At 44.3% G+C, this 25805-nt stretch overlaps 1 protein-coding gene across 1 annotated transcript in view; it reads right to left on the minus strand.

Moving 5' to 3' along the window:
* Nucleotides 1–25191, minus strand: part of LOC149286927 (neurotrimin-like) — a 112467-nt gene extending 87276 nt beyond the window's left edge. The window contains exon 1 of the mRNA XM_089493614.1: nucleotides 25040–25191. Coding sequence (XP_089349740.1) covers nucleotides 25040–25191 — 152 coding nt within the window. The remainder of the gene's footprint in view (nucleotides 1–25039) is intronic.
* Nucleotides 25192–25805: the final 614 nt, after the last annotated feature.

A 25805-nucleotide genomic window follows, 5' to 3' on the forward strand; every position in this document is an offset into this window, starting at 1 on the left:
CACTGGTCTCTGTTTGCCCCGGGTGGCCCAGCGTCATCACAATGCAGATTTATTTTCTATAAATTAAATCCAGAAGACTTATTATTTACAGAACCTTGAGGATCGAGGAGGTAGACACGAAATTCCGAGCATCGGAGAAATAAAAACACTAAAAATGTATCAAAAAATGCCAAAAAAAAGAAAAAAGTTTGTGGGTCGGCTAACTTTTTGTTGGTTAAAAATCCACAAAAGATAAAAGGAGAGAAAAGCTCTTTTCCCGGTCGTTTTACGCACTTCGGTCTCGCGTTCGCCGCTGCAGGATGAGAGGCCACCGGCGGCAGGAAAGTAAAACCTCCGGCCTCCCTGGAGGAAGTTCCTCCGTCCCAACCGCCAGACGCCGGGAGCTTATATCATACCTTAAATTCTTACAAATAAACAATCCCTCTCCGGCAGGAGAATAAAAGCCGCCAGGAAACATCAGCCACGTTATTAAAAATGCCCACAAAGCCCGGAGGATGTTGGCTTCCAGTCATTGGGATTCAGCCGTCGATACGTTAGATGTCACGGAACATGTCGGGTTGGGGTTCCTTACACCTCACTGTCAAGCTTATGAGACTTACTTGCCCTAAAATGGCCTTTTTTTGCCCCAATAATGAATGATGTTATCTCATATGTCCATGTTTTTAGCCCGATGGTTTACGTTTTATGAGTTTATTGGTCATCAAGAGGCGAGAAGACCACGGCGTGACTTTACTGCTCTGAAACGTTGTCCGTCCCCTTGTGTTTGAAGCAGGTGCGCGCAGAGACGGGGGGAGGAAAGAGGAAAAATGTCTTAAGGGACGCAAATGAAGACGACTATAAATAAAAGCGGGGTGATGGAACGCATGCTGAAATCCGCCAGTGACGGGAGAGGGAAACCGAGAACAAAGCGAGAGTGCAGAGCTACGGAGGCGGCACGAGAAGGGGAACGATGCGGACGGCAGAAGACAAAGAGAGAGACAGTATGGAGGAAAACTCTAGCAAAGGACACGGAGAGGAGAGAGAGAAAAGGGGGCACATAAAAAGAGATAAGTGAAGGAGAGGATGCAGAAGAGGCCGGGGAAGGGAGGGGGAGCGCCGAGGAAGCAGGCGCTTGTCGAATTACTATCGACTTCAGGACGGAACAATTTGTCAGAGGCTGTAACTCTAACTGCAGCCGTCCCACAGAGCCAATCGGCGTGCGGCGCTGGCGGCGTTTTTACGAGGTCACATAAAAACCCGCAAAATGCAAGCTCCTGGGCAGCTAAAATAGACTGCAGGGCGTTAGCCTGCGGAGAGCTTTATGACTCGTGGCCGGGCTTTACGACCCTTTAAAGCTTTGCATCCTCCGAGAGCTGCCTGCAATAATTGCTCAGCCCAGGGGCGCATCCCAACCAGCATTGGAAGGAAGAGCCGACCCCGTACACTTCTATCCGTACCAATACCGGTCCGGGCCCTTTAACCCTGGGAGGGGCCACTCGGAGGTTACCGAAAAACTGGATACATTGTTATCAATGGTGTATTAAGCAGTAAGGGAAGGGTTATTGGTGACCTAGACACCGCATGCTGCCGGGTGGCACAGTACCACCCAGCGTGGGGGTAAATCATTCATCCATACTACTGGGGTATTAACCCTACCCCTTCTAATTGCTTACCCCTACCTTCAGTCTGGTGGGCATCGCAGGGTCTGTAATATTAAATGTGTGCCGTGGATGCCTTTCCTGATCGCGTCACTAGAGTCCCCCACCTGCTGTTTTACTCGACTCGCTGCAATTTTTTTTATTCAAATTTATTTCAATTGCGGTTTTCTCATCCAGTTTCCGTTAACTAGAAAATCGCTATTCAAATATTCGGAAGTCATTATGTGATATTTTACTCTTGTTACAGTTAATGTGCCAAAGGTTCGTTTTAACTGCATGAAACGGTACAATTTAACGCTTCCCTTGCCAGGTGGGCTCTCGGCTTTGTGGCTATTTGTGGCCCAGCGGCCATTAGATCTAAGGCTCTGCACCTGCTGAACCATAATTAACGACATCGGCATCCGGTTGAGCGGCGCAGTCAGCGGTTGGTCATTCCAAGTCAGAATAATTATATCAGAATTTAAAGCTTTTAATAACTCGTAACCCCGTCCGCGGCGTCTCCCGCTCCTCCTGCCTGCGCACTCCCTCCGGGAGATCCAAGAAGCGGCTTTCCCAGCAGAGCGAGGGAGCGGAAAATGGTTATGGAAGGAATACGGACGGCTTTTGCCAGACAATAAAAACAAGGCAGATTTCTAATTTGATTCACCCCATTACCCGTAGAAATGGGCCTCGGTAACCCCTGTGCTGCGGCCAAATCTTTACTCTCCCTCCTATAAGCTCCACGGGCATATTTCATATATAAACGAGGCGATGCTCTGTATTTACCATTAATAGATTCTCCGTCTGCAGGGGAAAGTTCCCGGTGCTGAAACCCAGCAGCCAAACAATTACCCCAGCTATGTAAGGGGTGTTAGGGTAGTTCACAGTTTCCTGCTGTTTCTATACACATTATCGGGGCTTTTAGGGCAGTAGAACCCTGCAATACCCTCATACCCAGCAAACATTCTGACCTCCTAGGAAAGAGGGGCATCTGGAGAGGAAAGAGGGGCATCTGGGGAGGAAAAAGGATCAGAAGGGTTTGGGCAACAAAGAGGGACTGGCCAAACTACGACACTTGGCAGGCATGTATTTATCATATAGTTTCTTTTTCACCTTCACACATTGGGGGGATCCTTAATTTCTGTATTCATGCCATTAACCCTTTACTGCTAGCAGCTGGGCAGGATAGATTAATTTGCTGCACATTAAATCCCTCTGCAGCGGCGCATGGCCTCGTGTCAGTTCTGTGTGTTGGATTGTGTATTACAGACGCTGGCGATAGGACTCGGTGACACATGATGTCATTATCGAGGCATTTTCATCCACTCGCCCAGACAACTGTAAACATTATTTATACTAATTGCAACCTCGTGAATGCAGCCGGGTTCAATAAGTGTTTAGCAACAATATTTACAAGGCAAGTCGTTAAAAAGGCAGGAAAATTCATTACTGCCCCGGGAATATGTCAGCGTCACGACAAAGCGCTCACCCGTTACACACGTTACATGTTACAGCGACCAGCGAGGTTACGGGGGGCAGAAGGCAGGCGGACTCCTCCTAACCGGGGCAGTCTGGGAGCCAAGGCTACAAACTCAATAAACGTTTACAGTCACGCTCCATTTTCATTATTTAAAATGATTTCCTCCAGCTCTTCAATCCCTTTTTCAATAAAACGCTTTCTTTGGTGTTTGACCCCAGGTCTCCTGGATTTCTAGCCCAATCTCAAGGGCCTTCGAATGAATTGGTAGACTCTTGGAGCCATTTGGTTTCCATCATTAGCCAACATCCTTATGATGGGTTATTAAAAGGTTAACACTTAAGATTCCCCAGGTTGTCTTATTAAATGAAAAACACTGGAAACAGCACTTTTTTTTTTTACTTCAATCTCCATATCTTACTCTGAAATAATACAATTAATTTCTTTAATAAGAATTCTTATATATATTTCTTGTTTTTTCAGTTTTTTTATTTTTTATTAAACCAGATCAGAATTATGAGCCATATTCTGCGGACAATAAAAAGGAAAAGAGAAAGCAGCGGAAATAAAAATAAAAAATCAGCAAAAAAATAAATGACATCATTAAGGGGAGATCGGAGTTACTGAGGCTACTCATTGATTTACGGTGACTTATATAATGTTTAAATGGAAGTAATTGTGTAAAAGAGGCAGAAATTAACATTTATTTTGCATGCCCTTTTCTTTGCTTCTACTTACTATAATCCTTGGGTTCTGTAAAGCACCCATCAGGTCTTATATGCAGCACTAATACAGTGACACCATACGCTGACACACACGTGTCACACCATCCACTAACACACCACCATACACACACACAATACACGCATATCATGCGCTAGCACACTCTAACATCTTACACCTATACATACTGTACATTCTTATCCGTACACATACGCACACTCGCCCTCCTCTCCTCTTCATCTCTCTCAGTCTCTCCTCTCCTGCTTTCACCTCTCCTCCACATACACACATAAATCACGTGGTTGGTTTTGCCGAGTGCCCCTGTTGCCCGGGGTCTGGGTGGCATGCACTCGGTGCACCCGCTGCTGGGCATATGGCTCCTGAATCTAAAACGAGACCAACGACTGTTTAAGGTTTGAGTCTTTACAGCAGGAACGGGCGACTAGACGAGGGCCAAATGGGGCCAATCTGCTGGCAAATTCTAAGTTCGTACCTCCACTCAATCTGGTGAACATGATGTCCTCCCTGGACAGCCCTGATCTACACCCTTCAGTAGAAAGTATATTTATGACCGGGGGGCAGTGGGCTCCAATTCCCTTTTTTAAGATCCGGTAAAAGTCTGAGCTTTCCGGAACTTCGGCCGTTCTGGCCCTGACCCCGTCTTTGTCTCTGCCGTAGCCCCGACAGCCCTCCCGGCCTTGCGGTCTCGCGCCCCTCCTCATCCCCTCCGCCAGTTTTCCTCCCTTTGCAGAATTTGACGGGCCGGGAAGCAGCTGGCAGAACTGTCTCCGCTGGTAATGAATGGAAAAAAAATTGCTCTCGGTTTCTACTGCGTTTGAGTAAAATGTATCTTTTCGTGTCCTTTTTGCGTGCTGGGAAGCAACGGAGCCGTGAAAACCAAAGTACTGTATCTTCTCTTATCTCAGCAATTACTACACCTCCGCCGGGGAAAACTGCAATTTTCACAGCGCTGCTCCCATTTAACCCCTTCATGGCTAGGAAGGGCACCGCAGCGCATGTGTGTATTGAATAATTACTATGCCATAGGGTCTGGCAGTTATAGGATGCACTGCCTCCCCTTCCCGGTGCCTCTACCCCTTAATGTCCTCACATTAACACCTCCGGTCAGGCTGCAAGGTCTTCATCTGGTCTAGTGCTTGATCTGTACCTATGCTAGCCCTTATACTCCCCACTCACACCAGATCAGATGCTCAGTGGCAATTAAAGTACTTACCAAAGCGCTGAGACTTAATTTTACTTTACTGACAGGGTTGTAGATAAGTGGAATAGCCTCCCAGCAGAAGTGGTAAAGAGTAATACAGTGAGGGGATTTAAACATGCGTGGGATAGGCATACGGCTCCTGAATCTAAGACGAGACCAACGGCTGATTAAGGTTCGAGTCTTTACAGCAGGAGAAACGGGCGACTAGACGGGGGGTGAATAGGCAAAATTCTATGTTTCTTTGTCTGAGGACCATAGGGGTTGTAACTAAAGAATGGCTGCAGATCTTATGGGCTCCCCCCGGCCCCTCCATGCCACATGCAGACTTTTTCCTCCGCTCATCCACCAAGTTCCCCGGCTAAACCACCTTAAGCAAGCGCGTCACAAAATGTTTCCAGCCATTAACAGGTTACCCATCAGCCAGCCCCAGGCAAGCAGAAAGGGGGCAAGCAGAATGATTCCAATGCGAACGTTGCACCAACTAATTGGCATTTAATCAGAAAGCTCTCTGGGGTCTCCCATCCATTAGGAAGCAGTCGACATGTCGGAAGATCTGGGAGGGAAGGCATTGTCTCCGGCTGCCTGAGCTCAGGGCTCTGTTGATATTAATTAAGCAGCTAAAAAGAAAAAAAAAAATACTTCTGACACAATTAAGATATTATTCCTGTACCGGCAGCCCTTCACCGCGCATGATTCTGATTGCACCGCAACCAGGCTTATCTCCTAATAAACCCTAATAAGTACTCGCTAACTGATTATTTGATATTGAGCTAACAACCAATAACAACCTGATCAAAGTGCAATTATATTCGGCGAGAAGCACTTCACTAACTGTCACAATCCGGCTTCCTCCCCCCCCCCCCGGTCTATTCCCTGCGCGGAGAGAATATCAATCCTTTCCAGGCTTTAATCCCGTATCCCGCGCTTTGTAATCGCACATTCTCCTTCTCCATCTCGCCTCCTCATTATACGAGATAAAGTCACCCCGCTTCTGTTAGATGGGAAATTAATAGGAAGTGGGGTTGTTCGAGAAATACGGCGACCTTTACGGGGTGTTTTATACGGAAATTAGAGACATATTTCAGCCAAACGCAAACAACTGGAAGGGAACCGATGAATAGGAACACCTTAAATCCACGTTATTGTACAGACAGGGATTCTGGGATTATTCTGCAGCCGGTGAAAGAAATTGTTACATAGTTTTTAAAGAAAGAAAGAATTCTGATCTTTGTGCGTTACTTTGTGTTGTGTTTGTCATTGTGTTCATGCGCGTTGTTGTGCAGGGGGTTAAACTCGCTTTGCGTGGAAAGAAGAACGACTAACGTAAAGGTTTTGCATCGTACTCCATCGGATCTGGTTCCTTTCCATTTGCGGGATATCAGGATTATCGGGAGAAATATATCTTGTTACAAAGACATGTTTGTCGACAGAATTATTTTCTCCCTGTTTTCATGAAATAATTCTTTAAATGTATTATTCAACCTCTTCAGCTTTTATAAATGAATTATTAGAAATGTTACTTGTATCACGGCAGAATATCTCCACCCTTCCCAGAGGTGATTCTTTAACATTGTTATTTGGTTTTCAGGGGGATGCCTTATTGCCACATGACATCAGAGCAGGCACGGATAGGCTGTTGCCATAGAACGTTTTACTACTTCTAAGTGATTAGATTATACATTTCCAGAAATAAGATAAGGATGGATCTGCCAAGGTTTAAAACACCACTTTCTGGGGCGGAATTAATCTACTGACGGGTAGACGCTGAAGACCAGGAGCGGCAAATGGATCCGAGGAGGGATTTCTTTTATGGCTCTGGTTCTGGAACACCGCATATATCAGGCTTTTCTAGCCTTTTGAAACCGTAGCCAGTCTTTGCGTCATGTCTATTAAATATGGATTCCATGTCTCCCAATCCAATCCTAAATGAGGAAAGCATCACCTATCCCACACAGGGCTCTGTCATGTAACCATTATGTAACGAACCAAGGAAGAAGCCACTGGCGACCACTGGTAGCCCCCAACTTCGTTCTGTCCCAAATCATGAATATATATATATATATATATATATATATATATAGAAAATTAGAATTTGCTGAGAGATAAGAGCCATCCGTCCCACCTAATCTGCCCATTTGTCCTTGTCTTCTGTCCAGGATAGGTAAATGTTTGTCTCAATGGGTTACCACTGAAGCTGATTTTATTCAAACCCGTTCCACTGGAATGAAATGTACTGGAAATGACTTTTAATATTCCATATTACCCTCACTTTACAGGTCGGGACGCCCTGTCTGAATGGTGACCAAAGCTGTGTCGTCCCTCACGTCTCTACGGTTGAAAGCACAGGCTGCGGCTTCTCTTGTAAAAGGCACTTGAGGAAATCACTGATCCATTAATACTTCATAAAAATTTTACAAGTCTTCTGCTAAAGGATGCAAAACAAACAAAGACAGCTAAGGCTCTTTAAATCAAACCCTCTCTCTCCGAGGCTCTTGTACCTATCACAGGAGCAATCAGGCGTAGGCTGAAGCCACCCCTGCCTCTCCTCCGCATTCTGCCCCCGCCACCTTCCCATGACAGCTGGAACTGCAGAATAGGCCAGTCCAATAAAGGGTTAAAAGAAAGCTGGCTTCCCGAGCCGACAATGCTAACTTAGCAACCACTGATAAAAAAAAAATGCTTTTTGGTGAAAACCTTGCGGTTATATTTTACAGAACATAAGTAATATTATCTCTTTTACGGTCATGCAATCTAATTGATCATCCGGGTGTCACGCTTTGCGGGTCGGCCTCAAATAAACACCACAATCTAATCACAAAAAAACTGCATATCTGGACAATCTCTGGAAAAAATGAATTAAAGTCCCGGTTGTGGCCGGTTTCTGGTTTCAGATGAGAATAAAAGTCATAAAAAGCCGCATTGAGGCAGAATTACTAGAGAGAGAGCACCCTATGCAGAGATGCACTACAGGAGTTACTGGATCTGTCAATCACCACAGCCTATTAAAACAAGAATAAAAATTCCCTTCTAAGGTATGCTCAGCCTAACTGAAGCGTTGGGGTTATTTGTAACAAGAATATATATATATATAAACGTGTCCAAAATGTGTCAATATTTAAAACTAAGAGAATTCCTGTAAGACTTACATATAATGGTAAGAATGATGTAACTATGGCAACTACAATTAGGAGTTGCAGTGAAAGAATAAACTGTGTGGCATAATAATTGGAATGTCATCTAATAAAAATTTCATATGCCTCTAGTTATTGGTCAAATGTTAACAAAATACAACTAAAATAGCTAAAAAAAATACAAAAAAAAATAAATGATTATTATTATTATTTTGAGGTATTTAAATTGTATTTTGAATAATAATAATAATAATAATAAATATTACTATAATTATTTACTCCATTTCGGAGTGACATGTTACATTTGAGGACGTCCACATAATCTCACGGTGGTGTCTCACGGTGGTGCTTTATCGAAGCGTTAAGTAGTTCCAAGACCATTCCATTGGTTGCTATGGTGATATGACCACTTTTTCAAACTTTGCACCAAAATCACTTTTTATACATAATTTTTTTTTATATATTTTGCAATCATTAAATTGAGACTCCCAGAGACTCTCCCCTTCTGAGTCCTTCCTGTCTGTTTCTGGAGGGCCCGCGGTAATAGGATGCCAGGTAACGCTGATATTGTATCGTAGCCTTCACGTGCTGACAGTTATATTACATTACAGATAAATGAGCCTCTTCTCAAAGACATCTTTTAACTAATGGATACCACAACCCTCCGTTCGGAGAGTAAGTCGATACGCTACAAAGTGGCTGATTCAACTAAAAGGAGGTTTTTAGGTAATAGTTCTATGATTGGTGGGTGCTTGCAAATATTTTATTACATCGTATCCAACGCATCACAGTAAATAAAAAACTGCTGATGGCCGGTATATTTTGTTCTTTTAATATTTTGACATAGGCGAATGCAGAAATGACTTCGCTGGAAGGTTGCAGGTGTTCACCCTTGAGTAACGCTGATACAAACTCTACAGAGACCCAAAAACCTCAGAATTTGTTCACCATTACCAGTTTAAAATGCCTCGGTGACGGAAAGGGTTAACAGACTGCCTCTACGAAATAGTGCCATTTGATGGACTGGCCGGGCATATTTGCGGTATTTCTACCTGAAATAATGGACTGGTATAACCTTTCGGAACGCGGAGGCGAGAGACTGAAGGCGCTCCTAGCGTGGAGCCGTTTAAGACAGCAGTGCTATTAACTTGAAGTGTCATTTATCTAGCAAAGTACTGTGGATAGCCTTTATGCATTTTCCAAATACTAGTATCCCACCCCAGCACTCAACTGGACTCTTGGAACGGGCATCTTAAAAACGCAGACGGTGACCTATAATACGCCCAGAGCCCAGGAGCTCTTCAAACTATCTGCCTATTGATGACAGCGGGCGACCTGTCAACGTTCTAGTGAAGTGTAGCCTTCATCAGCCGCGTGCTAAACGCCTGCTTCAAAGACAGAAACTACCCGTCCACCTACTGGGAGCACCTGCGGGCATTCACGGTTTACCTGCCAAGTGTCCCTCTTAAAAAGGACCAGCAGGAAATGGCTTTATAAATTAAATAGGGTTAATAAAACCCATTATTCTCCTTCTAAAATGCCCCACTCGGTTACACAAATACCCCGCAATAGGGCACAAATTCACAGTCTGAGGAAAGCCCCGCCACTGGGCCATGCTTCTGACCACACCCCTTAATATAAAAGTGTCCTTATTTGGCCATTTAAAATTCTGGGAGGCGTGGTCTATAACCTGGTCTGAAATAACCCTCATCACTAACCCTGCTCATTCACTAAACTTATAGATGATATTGCAGGCTCTTTGAAGGGTCACATAATTTCTGAATAAAAGGTAAATGCGCTAAACCCAGCATCGTTACCGGCTGTCCAAGGCGCCATCGCTCAGCTCCTCTCTCCATGATAAATATCAGATGGTGGAGAGAGAAATGAAGGGAAAAAAAAGAAAGGTCACATTGTTTAAAAGGGACCGGACAGGCTTATGACTCCCCACATGCATGGTCAGCTATAAAGTTACGATTATGAATTTCTGCAATTACCAGACGCATCCTGTTATCATAAAAAAATAAAATCAAACGCTTTCATTGCAACCAAAGGGAGGGGGAGGGGTGGCCATTTGCTGATTATAAACTGATTTATACCGTGTTCTAAATTGTTAGCTATTGATTTTTATTTTTATTTTTCCTTTACCACGAGCCTATAATCAAGATCTCGCGCTCAGGACTAATGTCATGTTCCACATTCTTACACGGCCAGAAGATTAACCAGTTTATAACAAGGAGGATATATCTGGGGAAAGTAATGAGCACGGCCCCCAACTTTATACAGACCCCATCAAGACCAATTAAAACCAATTATTTCATCTATTCCATTTCATATCTGAATCATTTTTGTAGGTTTTTCATTTTCTAGGTAACTATTTTCTTCATTCATTAACCAACACATTCATCCACAAGCAGCGCTCCTGGACTGTAGCAACATTACGAGATTACCAGATTCTGTGACCTCAAAGTCCGCTGTACCTGAAAAGCGCCGACACTCACTATGATGTCACTTCTTTAAAACAATCCGAACAAAAGAGTTATTTAGCAAGCGCTGCCCTTGGAATTGCCACCATAACCCATTCAAAGCCTCTTCCAGTATATTCCTAATGAGTTATGGATGCCACATAGCTACACAAATAACTTCAAACAGGATCTTCGTGCTTTTGCTTTCATTTAACACGGCTGCACACACAATCTGAACCCCAACAGCAGATTTGGGAGCCCCCGGCAGCGCATGCACTGAAACACATTATCACATGCGATCTTCAGAGTCTTTCAGCACCAAAATATACAGAAATGAAACCTCGTGCAACATAATAAATCGGACAACCTTTTTCTTGATGGTTATCTCCAACGGTTTGGTATTTGATGAAGATGCGAGCGATGGCTGTTATTTTTTTCCCTCTGGGGGGTCACTGCTGTCCACATTCATTCCTCCAGCAATCAGAGCGGATAACAAACTGATAAAGTCATATAATATTGACTTTCGCAAAATGTCTCGCCAAGGAAATTCATTGCGGGCCAGGAGCCTTGCTGCCTCTTCCTGTACGGGAAACCGTAATTATAAATAATAGTAACATTTTCTGAATGATGTATAAGGAGCGTCTATGCTGACCTTCCCCAAAGTCCATCTTTGGACCCCGAATCCCTCTGCCCCCTATTCCTGCCCTGCAGTAAACATGAGCCCCTCAGGACTAAACCTATTCCTCCCAATTTCATAGAGCCAAAGAACGAAGCTTGTCTTGGAGAAAAATGGAACCTATTGATAAGTCTTCATGTAACCGATGAATTAAGAAGAAGGAGTTTATTTGCCCCGTTTAGTTTATAAAGCCGTTTCCCGCTGTTTCTATACACATTATTTGGGCTTTTGGGGCTGTAGACCCCTGTGATACACTGCGATAGGGATTTGGTTCCAAACAGAGGCTGGGCCTCCTAAATTGGGACACTTGGCAGGTATACTAATAGCAGATTTGGGACTTTTGAGTTCTGTACATTATACAAATCGCAGACATCATTCCGGTACATTCATGGGTTACAGATGCCCCCCCCAAACTCACTATCCTGCCAATAAGTGTAAATAGGGGGATATTAAGTAAAGACATTAAATCTACAGCCAGCGAGCGGATTTCTACACGGACCGCACGCGTGCACAAAATGCAGATGACACAGATTACAGACTCTGCACTTTTCCCCAAATAATGTTACACTGGGAAAGAAACTATTTAATGAATTCCTAATATATATCATATGGGAAATACAGCATTAAATTATCATTATCATCTCAAAGCGTTGAAAATGTTTAAAGCACTCTGGGACTGCGAGACGTATTCCACTGAAGCATGAACGTGCCAGATTTCCATTAATTATTAACCCCTTGCTTACCTATTGATATATAAGAGACTCAAGGAGCTGGAAAAAAAGACATAGCACAGTATTTGCCCAATATTTTTATTTTTTAAACAGGGATTGGATCCAGTTTTGGAAATATAGCCATAAATACATTGATTTAGACATTTTACGCATTGTATCAATAAATGTTGATTGGATGAGCTGTGATTGGAAGGTGTAAAATTATCCCGACCGGCGGCGACGCACGTGCAGCCACTACATGTCCTAATGTCACCGCACGCTGGACTGGATTTGGTTAATTTAACGGGGGGGGGGTAAATCAAATAGCGAGCAAATTACTCCAACATGCTTCTGGATAGGAAATCCCTCAATTCACTAATAGGAAAGCCTTAGCTTTATAGTAAAAATGCTGATGTTTCAAACCAAACTGCCAACTCGGTTTCTCTACTGGTTTTATTATTTTGCCAAAGGATCAGCAAAGGAAACAATGCCACAGAAGTGCTCATAATTATATTGCCAACAGTATAAAGAGGAGAGAAAAGAGTAAATACTGAGCTTAAATGATCTGGGTTTTGTAAATCTAAGGGTACCGGCCGTCAGGCAGTGCGGGGTCCTGGGAAATATTAACAATTTTTATGCTAATAAAGTAAACAAATCTATATACAAAAAAATTATGATGTAAATAGTATTTAGTGCTTTGGGGTGGGCTGTGATGCAGACACACATATTATGACATCATACTGTAATGTCATGTAATATCTTCCTCATGGCAGGTATTTTACACCCCACGGTTAACTCCCAAAGCCCTAGGTCAACACATTAGAGCTGGCCCATGTTTTCTCCGTAACATGTACGACCTACGCCAGAAACCGTCAAGGTGACACCTGTGGCGGCCTCCAAAATGATGTATAAACTCGATAAGAATATCAGGAAAGCATCCAAAAATACAGAGCAATTCAAAAACAGCCAGTCAAATAGGGTAAAGCAGTCACAAGGTCAGCCATCAACATCTGATCCATGAAAAGGGACCTTCAAAAAGAAATTTCAAAAACAGCACGATAAAAACCTGCATTTTTGTCAGAGACAAAAGCCCTTTTAATTGCATTTTGTTTATTATTTTCAGCAGCTGCCTACCGAGGGCAGACTTGGAATTTACCGGCCAACGCTATGTAAAATCATTTTAGCGATAGGGGACTTGTCCTCAGATAATGTCACCCGATGTCACGTTATACGCCAGACACTGAAGAGTGTCGGATCCGCCGGTGGGAAATCTCCAGCCGGGAATTTTATTTTCTATCCAATTCTTTAGCTGTTTCAATAAAATTCCGTTCGGGGTTTTGTTTTGATTTTGATTTCCGATTTTATAAGCTTTTTCTCCCGTTCACCCGTCTCGGTAATATTTACGCACGTATCTCGCCTAGCAGTTGCTGGAGTTATCAGAAGGAAATGCCTTTGGGGGGAACCCATCAACAGGCGGTTGGGAGATAATCAGATCACCGAGCGGTGTAACAGTCGGGTAATTAAAGTGATTTGGGTGAATATACAAACTTACAGATTTTTTTGCCATTAACACTTTAAAAGCCAACAAAATGTCAGATTCTACACAGAACCTGAGCGGACCCAAAGCTTTTAATGCCACGAAGCTTTGCAGCCACCAGGTGACCATTGCACAAAAATCCTTCCTTAGGGGGCTTGCGGTCCATAAGGTGAATTATCTAATCATCATCATGCTTCTCGCTACTCATCTGTAATGCTGATTCCTTTGTCCGCCCTCCGTTTATTACTACGACTTTGTTGGCAGCAGCCCGGAAGAACATTATTGTGAGCTGTCCTCTATTAGACATCTCTTGAATATGTAAAAAGCGCAGCTCAGTCCTTCTCGTCCTGTTTCTGGCCCGCGAGGAGGTGTCTTTTGCGTTCCTGGCTGACGCGGGAGCCAAGCTAAAAAGAACATGTTTACGGTTCCGAGGGGAATGGCTGAACGCTGGGAATATTTGGCTCTGGGTGAACAATGTAACAGCTCGGGTCCCACTGCCAAGATTTAATGGGATGTAAAATGGGCATAAAAAAAAAAATACATAGTGTAATGAAACGATTCTGGGAACTCGTCACCCCCACCAAACGCAGGGCAATTCTCCGGATGTTTGCCGTACTTGAAGCCAGGAGATAAGCCACGTGGAGATGTTTGGTTGATGATGTATGCCAGGATTTAAAGTAAAAAGAGTTTTCAGCTAAATCGTTACATTACAATTAATGCTTCGATTTTCAAATACATGCAAATAGTTTCACGTCTCGGCCCGATTTACAAATTGCACAAAGGACATTATAATATTTAGGTTTTGTTACCTAAACAGACATAAAGGTGGCCTGGAGTGTTGCTTAGGGTCTGTGTCAGGGGCCCAATTAAGCATGAGAGGACTGTGCATTCAGGCTGTGGCCCCCAAACTCCACATGAACTGTAATAGTGAAAGCCCCCGGCCCTAACTTGGTACATCTCAGAAGCCTGTCGGATAAAAGTGCGGAGTTACATTGTATCCACTGCACTGGTCAGCCGCGCTGGGATCGGGAGCTGGGCATGTGACGTGCTTTTACATGTGGCTGTACATTAATGGACCGAAGCCCTTATGGTTCCACCATATTCACAGAGTGTGAAAAGTCTCATAAGCTTTCAACCTCAGATGCTCATTTGCAGAAGGGACAGTGGAGGTCTACAAAGTCATGTGAGCAAAACCATTGGCTAAAGAGAAATATTACCAACTTATAAAATAAATGTGGACCAAAAACACAGTTATACATAAAAAAGGTTTGAAAACAACTTGACTGAGAACCAGAAGCTGCTAAATAGCCTCCCAGCTTGAGACGATCTCGGTCTCGCCTGCGTCATTACAGAAGAAAAATCTCCATTGACATATCGGTCTGATCCTTCTAAAAAGACAGTCTAGAACCAAAGCATGAGGGGAATTTACTCCGAATAACAGAGAACTAAGAACTCCAGACACACATTTCAGAAGCAATGAATTTCTACCGAGCTTTCAAATACTTAGATGGACATTTTTGACATTTCTTATTATTACACAAAGCAGGATAGGGGGCTCAGCAGTCCCTGTCATCTATGGAGGTTTGGGAGCTGCGTGCGGTGGTCCCAGCTGGGAAAATGTAGTTATATGACTTCACTCACCATGGGAGGCTTAACAGGATCCAACATTTCTTCTTCACCGCAGACAGCCTGTCATAAAGCCAGGTCCAGCAGTCTCCACTGGTACCTATTAGCACCTTTTGGTAAATGATAAGTATGTTTCAGGATGAGAAACAACCCCAGAGATACTTTTCAGCCTTCATGGGTTTCATCAGTAGGGTGTAGTCAGTATACCTCTAGGTGCAAGTGAGCAAGGAGGTCCAAGTCTGGACTCACTTTTAAACTAGGGGTGAACCCAAGAGATCCCTGAAGGGTGAAAGTTGTTTGGACCTTTGCTTCTGGGCTGCCCCTGAGGACAGGATCAGACTGATATGTTGACTGATATTTTTCCTCTGAAATGTGAGCTAAAACTTGAGGTGCTCCTGAATGGGGACACACCGGAGGGCAGGGTTTGTTCTCAGTTGTTCTCAAACTTTTTGTGTAAGTGATTTCTCCCTTCAGGGATCTCTTGGGGTTTACGTGGACCTCCTTGCTCACTTGCACCCAGAGGGATACCAACTGCACCCTACTGATGAAACCCATGAAGGCTGAGAAGTGTCTCTGGGGTTGCTTCTCATCAAAGGAACCCAATAGGTACCAATGAAGATTGTGGGATCCAGCTCTCCAACTTGGTCTTATTGCAGGGTGCGTGTGGTGAAGTCTCAATGGATCCTGTTAATGGTTCCTTCTTGGCTACATTTCCCCAGCTGGTATGGCTGAGGACCGGCTCTCAAGCCTGGATAGACGGCAGGGACTGTCCACATGGTATACAGAGCTGCGGATAAGAGACATGGGAACCAGAAGCTGCCTATAGGACACACGATCATCTCACAAAAGCCAGGATCCTGAGTGCATTGGGTTAAACGGTAGTAAAGCTTCTTATTAAAACAGCTGATCTTGAAACCAGCTGCCTACCGCCAATGGCATCGATCTAGGCAAAGTATTACCCTTTACCTAACATTTCTGTGTTATCGCTTTCCATGATCATATCTGTTTAAGTGTCTTCTGTGGCGGGGAGTTAAATGAAAGGTCAGGACAAGAGCACTCAACCAATCTTCACGCGGCCGACATCCCCGCAATGTAATCGGCTAATATAATAATATCCTCCCGGTAATTCAAACAAATACACAGATGCCGCGGATGGATATTATTCTCTAATAGATATCGATAGCAGGGAGAGGGTAACGTTGTATGGAGGGCGTCAGTCTCACTCCCCCTAATGAATTACACAGCGGGCGACAATTCTATCCCTCAAACCAGCAAAACCTCCCTGAGAGAGTCTCGGCGTAGAGTATTAACTCTTCAAATTAATTGCCCATAAAGGAAATTGGGTAACACTCCTCGGTGTATATAACATGACACATGAGATATTCTTCTGTGCTTGCGCATGTACATATACTAACTGGTTGAGCTCAGCTACCGGGGGGGTTTTGGCTGTCTGTCCATGCTTGAGCACATGTATGTTATCTGGGCCTGTAGCTGCGCATGTGTATGTTGACTGGAGTCAGGGGCTTGCATGTAATGTAAGGAAGTTTTACTTAACAGAGAGGGTGGTGGATAATGGAAGAGCCTCCCAGCGGAAGTGGTAGAGGCTAATAGTGAGGGGATTTAAACATGCAAGGGATAGGCTTATGGCTCCTTAATCTAAGACGAGACCAACGACTGATTAAGGTTTGAGCAGGAGAAACGGGCGACTAGACGGGGGCCAAATGGGGCCGATCTGCCGGCAGATTCTATGTTTCTGCATAATTGGTTGGATGTGAAAAAGATTAAATGAATACATCAAGGTTTATTAACCAAACTTTGGTTCAAATTTAGGAAAGAGTCCCCTCAGTCAGCTGCATAATCCAAACATGGATCACAGTGAGGTGGAATGTGTGGGGCTTCTGTGTTGCATTCAGTCTTAATCACTATGTTACCAGTAAGAAAGTAACCATGGAAGAAAACAGAAACGTTCATCGGGCGCATTTACTGTAAAATAAAACAAAGGTAGTGAATGCGTTGGACGTGTTAGAAGTCTGCGCATGACACATTCCTAGCCTTCTTCACCTACATTATTTAACCGCAACCAAATGTCAGAGCCACGTCTGGGTCAAGACAGCGCCAGCCTCGACCATCTGCTGACCCATCGCTTCCTCTCCAAATCCATGGGTTGGAAGAATTTGGAGGAGATGAGCCACGTCGGGCACACTGCCGGCACCTCATGCCACCAGCTGATCACAGGGGGCCCTGGCATGGTCTGCCATGAATATGGCCAGTATCTGCTCAACCCCAGGAGGTAGGATATCATTTCCATGTAACCAGCTTGCAGAAAGTTGCTCATAAATCAATGGAAAGCTTTCATTCTGGGCCCGAAACCTACGTCTTAACCACCTGAGTGCCAGGGATTCAGAATAAGCCCCCCATTAACATTAAATGAGTTAATTAGGCAGTGGTTGCAAATCTGAAGATCATCCAGGAATAGCTCGGAGCCTCAACACGGGCCATTATCACAGTTTGGACAACATACAGCGAGGGAAGCAACATCGGTTCTTATTCAATAATAAACATATAAGGCCCGTTAGATATCTGCTAATTAATCACGCTGAAAGATACAGGGAGCTAGAAGCAAAGTCATTTAAAAGTCACCTGACATTTAACAAGGAAACCCTTTTATATTAAAAAACTATTGTCTGGATTTAAAGGGACAGCTTTGCTTTCGTCTCCATGACATTGGCAATAAAGCTGAGTATTTGTGCATTTCTAGCATTTTTCCCATTATTATCAGTTATTATATAATTATATTTTTACATCCTGAGCAGGATAAGGGGGCATCAAGATGAAAATGGGAGGTCTCCGTGGGGCAAGGAGAAGCCGAGGGGAACAGATTAATCGTTGATGGAAGTATCCTGAGAATTCAAAACTTCAGACAATTTGGTTAGCCTAGTGCGTTATAGAATGTAAAAGAGTTAAATTCCCGGGGATGTCAGGGAACGAGCATAAAAAATAATAAAAAATAAACTACAGATTTAAGAAAGACCAAAAAATCTATTAATATTTTAGACTCTGGTTTTAGAAGAAGGGCTGCTGTCCGCGGTGCTGAAAACCAATCCCCAATTAATATCAACGTCAGGTGTGGGAATGTATTCAGGATTTTAAATATGACATTAATTTGACTTTTAATTCTTTGTCCTTTATTATTAAAACCCTGTTCCTGGAAATTTAACTGCATTTAGGTATGTGAGTGTCCGCATAGAATCCGCTGGCAGGTTGGCCCCATTCGGCCCCCATCTAGTCGCCTTGTTTCTTTTGCTGTAAAGACCTTAATAAACCTTAATCAGTCGTCGGTCTCTTCTTAGATTCAGGAGCCGTCTATCCCATGCATGTTTAATACCCTCACTGTATTACCCTCTACCACTTCTGCTGGGAGGCTATTTTACTTATCCACCATCCTCTCAGTAAAGTAAAACTTCCTTCCAATAATGAAGTGTACGCTTGTATTATTTATATACTAAGAAACTCATCCATCTGACCGTGTGCTTAATCTCCATGCATGTCTCCTTTCTTTCTGCCTTTGTGCAATTATCTCCGTTTCCTATCCTCCGATCCCCTGTCTCCTTCGCATGATGAACAATCAATCTTTAGGCCGGAAAATGATTGTGCAGCGAGGATTGTCGGCAGCAGAAATTTCACATGCACTTAATACAAATCATTGGTTATTGCTGGCAAAAGCCGATGTCCCCAAACTATATTTGTCTTATTCCATCTGCTCGGTGCTGAACGCTTACAGGTTATCCTCCTGGGACCAGACTGAGGATGCGGGGCAATCAAATAACGGCAGGAGGATTGTATCTGGATGACAACAGAGAGAATCAGACCTAAGAAACCTCTGTTAATTCCGATTTGGCCCCCGTCTAGTCGCCCGTTTCCCCCTAATCAGTAGTTGGTCTCGTCTTAGATTCAGGAGCCGTATATCTATCCCATGCATGTTTAATACCCTCACTGTATTACCCTCTACCACTTCTGTTATAATTCTGGATAATTGACTTATTATTTAGGAATCAGAAATATATTAGAGGTTGCTAAGGTCTGATTTTATCTATTGTGATACAACAATCGTTACTATCTTACATATGCTGTATATATATATATATTTATTTATTATTATTATTATTAAAATGACTTTGCTGATTTTTTTTATAACCAGTAAAGAAGGGTACTTGCTTCTCTAATGCCCCTTAAAACATAAAAAGTCTGGTTGATAGCTCTATTATTTTAACATATTTTATTTACAATATCTTAAACTGGTATAATGGTAGAAACATAACATGCACAATTCTCTGTAGTGGAATCCATTCCATTAGATGTAATGTAAATAAGTTTTACTTTACTGACAGAACGGCTTCCCAACAGAGGTGGTAGAGGGTGATACAGTGAGGGTATTAAACATGCATGGGACAGACATACGGCTCCTGAATCTAAGACGAGACCAACGACTGATTAAGGTTTGAGTCTTTACAGCAGGAGAAACGGGCGACTAGACGGGGGCCAAATAGGGCCGATCTGCTGACAGGTTCTAGGTTTCTATGTTTCCTTGATACATAGAACCAGTTAAAGAAAGTTATATATGAAATGTTTTGGGTTTTTAATTAAAAACTTGATATCTGAGCCTCTATGACTTCAAACTGGGGTAACGTTGCGCCTTCACGGAAAGAGGCAGATTTAATGCTATAAGGTATCGGGCGCCTATATAGTGACGGCTCCGCCATACTAATCTGCTTGGCATTAATATGTCAGACTGTGATTGAGTCGATGGTCCGTGCAGCCCCGGGTCCTATCATTCTGAATTACCGCGTCAATCTCCTCCATGTCACGGCAACAAATCGTTGGGGACTTTATTTTAGAATTCAATTGCAAAAATAATATATTTTTAAATTTTTTTCCCAAAGTTGCATGAACGCTTGTCAGCAATAGATTGATTTCTTTCCTGATATTTTAAATCACTGACAGAAATGGGTTTTGTAAAAGTCTAAACTATGTGACTTATATCTGTTTAAAACAGAAAAAAAAAAGGTTTTAGAGACCAAATCCAAAGAAAATGCGCATCGGGGAGAGAAATTGTAGAGAAAAACGAAACATAAGTCCTAACAATTCAAACGTCAACAGCAAGAATGATGGAGGTGATTTGTAACAGAATTCCTATTATTGCCTTTTTTTAACTGAGAGGATAAAACGCGGAACAATTTCATCCCGGACCAAATCCTTACATAGAAACACAGACTCTGCCGGCAGATCGGCCCCATCCGGCCCCTGTCTAGTCGCCCGTTTCTCCTGCTGTAAAGACTCAAACCTTAGTCGGTCGTTGTTCTCGTCTTAGACTCAGGAGCCGTATGTCTATCCCATGCATGTTTAATCCCCTCACTGTATTACCCTCTACCACTTCTGCTGGGAGGCTGTTCCATTTATCTGTCCGTCTCTCAATAAATATGCACAGACATTTGTTCCATTAAAGTTTAGGTGCACAATACAAATGTAATGAATAAATTTCTGCACCAGTTTATTTGGTGGTCAAAGTCTGGTAAATGTACAGATAATATGGCATAAAAGTCTAGTGTTGTTGAATTGCAAATCTCATCATCTTAGCCAAAGGTGTCTGTAACGGGGAGAGTCTCAGCTCAGTTACCCCAGTAGAAGGCTTTTAGAATGAATTGTCAGCAAGGTGAATTATAAAGTGGTGGGTACATGGTAAGGTTACTAGTCTGGGGTGATTGAAGTGACCAGCAGCATGCGACTGAAACAAGGTCTGTAAAATAAGCAAAGGGAAGGATTCGCGTGGAAGCGCCACGGAGGGACACAAAGACTGCAGCAAACTGTCAATGAGAAAGACAGCAAAGAGGTAGAGAGGACACAGGGGGACCAAGACAAAGCGACCAGACAAGACAGACACAGACAGACGGGGAGACAGAGAGATCCCAGGATCACAATAACGGCGGGGACAGGAGAGAGAAGAGGCAGACTGAGACACAAAAGGTGCTGCGGGGAGACAGACAGGTGCATAGAAAGCCTAAGAATGGCCGAAGCTGGAGGTGTGAGAACGTGGAGCGTCGGTGGGGACAGGCAGGGGACCTGCTGAGAGGACAGAAACACAATCGTTAGTCTTGGCGCCGAGGGACCCGATTCACCAGCCGGCTTCTGCGTCACCCGGCTGAACTGCGCCGGGGAATTAGCTTCACAGCTCGCTGCACCCGGCCCAGAATCCCCCCACCGGGACCTACACAGGTTTACAACGAGGCTCTGCCACCTGGCACACAAAGGGTTAAGGGAGAGCTGGAGTTATGGGGGGACATCAACATAACAAGTGGCCATAAAATATATCTATGAGGGTCTGGGCTGGCTGCAAATTACCTGTACACGGTGCAGCTCATTCATTCAGGTTATACAGGTAAAGGCTACCTGTTTAATCTCTCGGTTTAATATATTAGCCATAAACGGAATCTTTCTCAAAAGATTAAACCCACAATTAATATATAATACAATATATAACAAAAAGCAGCATTACTTTATCAATCTTTCCAAGCATCCTTGTTTAGTTTATCTACTCCTTCTTTGGTCCCCAAATCTCTGTGCCACCTTTTCTTCCCTCTCTCCTCCCCTGATGCCCCTCTTTTCTAGGAGCTCAGAATGTTTGCTGGGTATAAGGGTATCGCAGGGTTCTACTGCTCTTAGGCCCTGATAATGTGTATAAGAACAGCCCCAGCAGTGACTCTACCCCCTGCTAGCCACACAATCCCCTGACCATAAACCGTATGCCATGATTATAGCCTTCACCTGATCCCCAATGCTCTAGCAATAATGATCCAGACTTCCCTTCTGAGTCCTTGTCTAGAGAGCCTGAATCCGCGTAAATTTTATGGGTTCATTTTAGTCTCAGAGATATCACATCCATGGCTAATTTCCAACAGACAAGACCTTCCTTTAAATCCCGGACATGCATTCTCACCACCCCGCTCCATGCATTTTGAGAAGCTTCTAGTGTTAAAGGTGAGACCAAGTCAATTTATCATCTGTCTTCCATCACAGCCTATAATCCACGCTCGCGCTGTATAATTACCCGTATAAAAGGGTCACAGCAACATTATGAGATAGGTAGTGTGGAGGTCTAGAATCTAAAAGGATTTACTGGGTATGGGGAGTGGATGAATCCCATATATCAGGCGGATTTGTGCCAAAGGAGAACCCCCTGCCTAGAACCTTCTCTTTCTCCGGCTCAAGGAGCGGATTTGGCGGAACCCGGGACTGGACTGGGTATGTAGGTAAGAAGGGCCTTTAACAGAGTGGCTGTGGGGTAAGTTACCCCGACTCATACCTCCCAATTGCCCCTATTTTGTTTGGCCAGCCCGTCTCTGGGACCCATCCTCCAATAGAATGTTTGCTGGGCCCACTCATACCTACAAGTATTTTGAGCACCTAGAAAACAGGGACATCTAGGGAAGAAAGAGGGGCACGGGTAGTTGGGTCACAAAGAGAGACTAGCCCGCCTAAACAGGGACATTTGGGAGGTATGATTTCCTGGGATATTTAAGGCTCTCAAAGATATGCATATATTCCTTAATTCGGATTCCTTTTTAAATAAAAAAAAATACCATTAATAGCATTTTAAGGCAAAAGGCCGGGCGCTCTGTTTAAAGACAGACAGGTGGCGGTGGGAGGATCTGTGCTTTCAGATCATTGATGCACAAATCTCGCTTCTCAAAGGTCACTAACAGCTTGAATTTTATGAATATCCAAATTTCCCTTTCAATGACCCGTTCATTTCCATGGCGGGTTTACGACATCTCCTAAACCGCCGTCATTTACTGTCTCCGAGTCTTCAGGTCATTCTGCGACGTGGATGACAAATGTTTTCATTTCTTTCTGTGGGGTTCGGAGAAGAGATTGAGCGGACCGAGAACTTAAAGGTTTCGAGTATCAGCATGGGAAGAAAGGAGCGCGTTTGCCTCTACAGCAGACTATGCTCGACGGGTTCGCTTTCCAGATTGTTAATTTGGGCGAGATTACTGCGATTTAGGGCAATCAAACTCGTTATTTGTATCTGTTTATGCCCAGCTTGCAACACGCAACATAAACAGGGGGAATGCGTGGAATATTATACAGATCTATGGGCCGCTGCAGCGCATGCACGCGGGTCAATCACGTAAGACATCCGAAGGAGCTGCTCGTAGATGCCCTTAAAACAATACCCCACTTTATTAACCCCCGAAATCCCAGCTCACACCTTGAGCATCTAATGTGTTCTGCATATGAAATACTTGCTCTATACATATGCATTTTAACCCTTTGAAAGCTGCTGACTCTATTAGCATTTTTTACCTTTTTAGAATGTCTTGTTTTTACTAAAAAGCAAGCCTTAGGGAGCCTGAAACATCCACTTAACAGCAAAGCAGCCCAGGTAAAGCCGGACCCCCGTGTGGCACCCCCCGTATTGCTCTGTGTATCTGTGATTGTGAATCTCACGCTCCCTCACTACATGTATGCAGAATGGTGGCTCGTGTATCGCATGCCTCTGTTCTCCCCTTTGCAGCTTGGGTAGTTAGAAGAGGTCGAAATAATTTCTACAGCAACAAAGATCCTACATCCAACACGAGAAACAGAGCGCCGGCTGCCGATATAATATATAAGTAATGTTTCTGGAGCTGGCTCTGTCTGATCGCTGAGATATGGAAGCCACAGCTGGATTTACACGTTTGCAGCGGCTTCATAGCATGCAGAGCAGGAACTACGGCAGAGAGTATTTATAGTCACGGTAAGTGTGAACTTCAGGCTGAAAATAACCGGCATCTGTGAGTGTGTGTGAGTGCGTGTGTGTGTGAGTGTGTGTGTGTTTGTGAATGGGTGTGTGAATGGGCGTGGATACGCGCGTGCACAGAGCCCAGGTATGGGTGTAGACACGTAAGGATCATACATTCAGGGTACATCATACTGCGTTTGACAACTAGACAAAATCCAAAAACTTAATGAAGATGCTGAAGTCTTGGAATCATCCGTTATAACATCCATGTGTTAACGGAACAGCGAGCGCACAATGAGTGATACAATGTGGCGAGTTTAGACGTTAGTTCTATTTTATCCCCAATACCAGTCCTGTTGTGTCACTCGCAGCCACCCGGGGGGGCCGGCTCTATGGCGTTCATTGATTAGCTCAGCTATTGATCCAGTTGAAAGAAGGTGATCTCATTCAGCTGTAGGGGTAATTAATGTGTGTAATAGGGTAATCCTGACTCTCATGCCCTGGCTAAGGATGAGGCCGCAGTAATCACAGTCTAAATATTGTGATGGATCCTGCGGCTTAAAACACACGTGCAGCGGATCACCCTTAGAACATGGGTGTTTGGCGAGGGGTTGACATGTGTTAACCTTTCGGGTGCCAGTGGCTTGCTCGGTAACATGTAGCATATCCTCAGGTATCCACAGAGTAAAGGCAGTTGTTTAGTCAAAAATTAGGGCATGATGTGCAATAATCATATAGGAATTGCACGCCCCGCACTCAGACACACGTATGTTAATACAATATGCTTTAAAAATCTATAAATCTACAAAAAAGCGAAACAGAAAGATGTGCATTTGGTGATAAAGACAGCATGAAGACCCAGGATACACCCCCAATAATACATTCCCCAAACACAAACTGCTGCCCACCCACAAATACAGAACCCCCCAAAACCACCCCCAGCAGAAAGCCTGCAAATACCCCACATAAAGTACCCCTCGGAGTACACATTCCTTTACACAGGCTTATATAATGACATAGATACCCCGGTGCTGCGAGTTACCCCCGGAATGCCCAGAACCCGCCCCCAGCCCCTCTTACCTGAGGATGGCGCTGTCCCCCTGCCGAACCGTGACGTTGTCCATGGCTTTGGAGAAGCCGGCATCCCCGCTGCGCACCGGCACTCCTGCGGGCACAAGGAAGAGCAGCCTGAGACCCAGGGCGAGTAGCCACCGCCAGGGGGCGACCCCCATCCTGCCCCCGACACACTCACACACTACCCCGGGGCTCTCTGCTACATGCCCCCCGGGAGATCCCCACAGAACCGGAGCTGCCCGGGACCCGCTGCCCGTCTGCCCGAGCTCTCTCTGCCTCTCCTCCCCCGGACCCTCCTCTCACTCTCTGCACCCCCTCCCTCACTCGCTTTCTCTCTTCTGTCCTCACTCCCTTCTCTCTCTCGGTTTTTTTCCTCTTCACTCCTCTCTCTCCCTCCCTCTCTCTTCACTCCCACTTTGTCTCTGCCCCTCTCTGCTTCCCTCTCTCCACTCCTTCTCTCAATCTTTCTCTATTTTCTCTCTATCTTACCTCTCCTTCCCTCCCTTCTCTGCGTCCTGCTCTCGCCCCATTCTTACCCCTAGGACCTGGTGGAGGGTACCATGCAGTGAAGCCTCTAGGGCCAGTGGGCTCTTTGGGCTGTTATGATCTGTCCATGGTGCTCACCTGCCCCTAACACCCCGTCACCTCTAGGAACAGTAAGGTAACCCTTTAACTGCCAGAGGGGAAGTCAACATATTGTGAAGGAGTGTGCGACCCTGGCATTAAAATGGTTAAGGTGCAACAGTTACATTTCAGTGTCACACAGGGGTAT

Source organism: Sceloporus occidentalis, unplaced genomic scaffold (genome assembly GCF_023333645.1).
Source record: "Sceloporus occidentalis isolate IW3139 unplaced genomic scaffold, rSceOcc1.0.p SCAF_66, whole genome shotgun sequence".
In the NCBI taxonomy this organism is placed as follows: domain Eukaryota; kingdom Metazoa; phylum Chordata; class Lepidosauria; order Squamata; family Phrynosomatidae; genus Sceloporus; species Sceloporus occidentalis.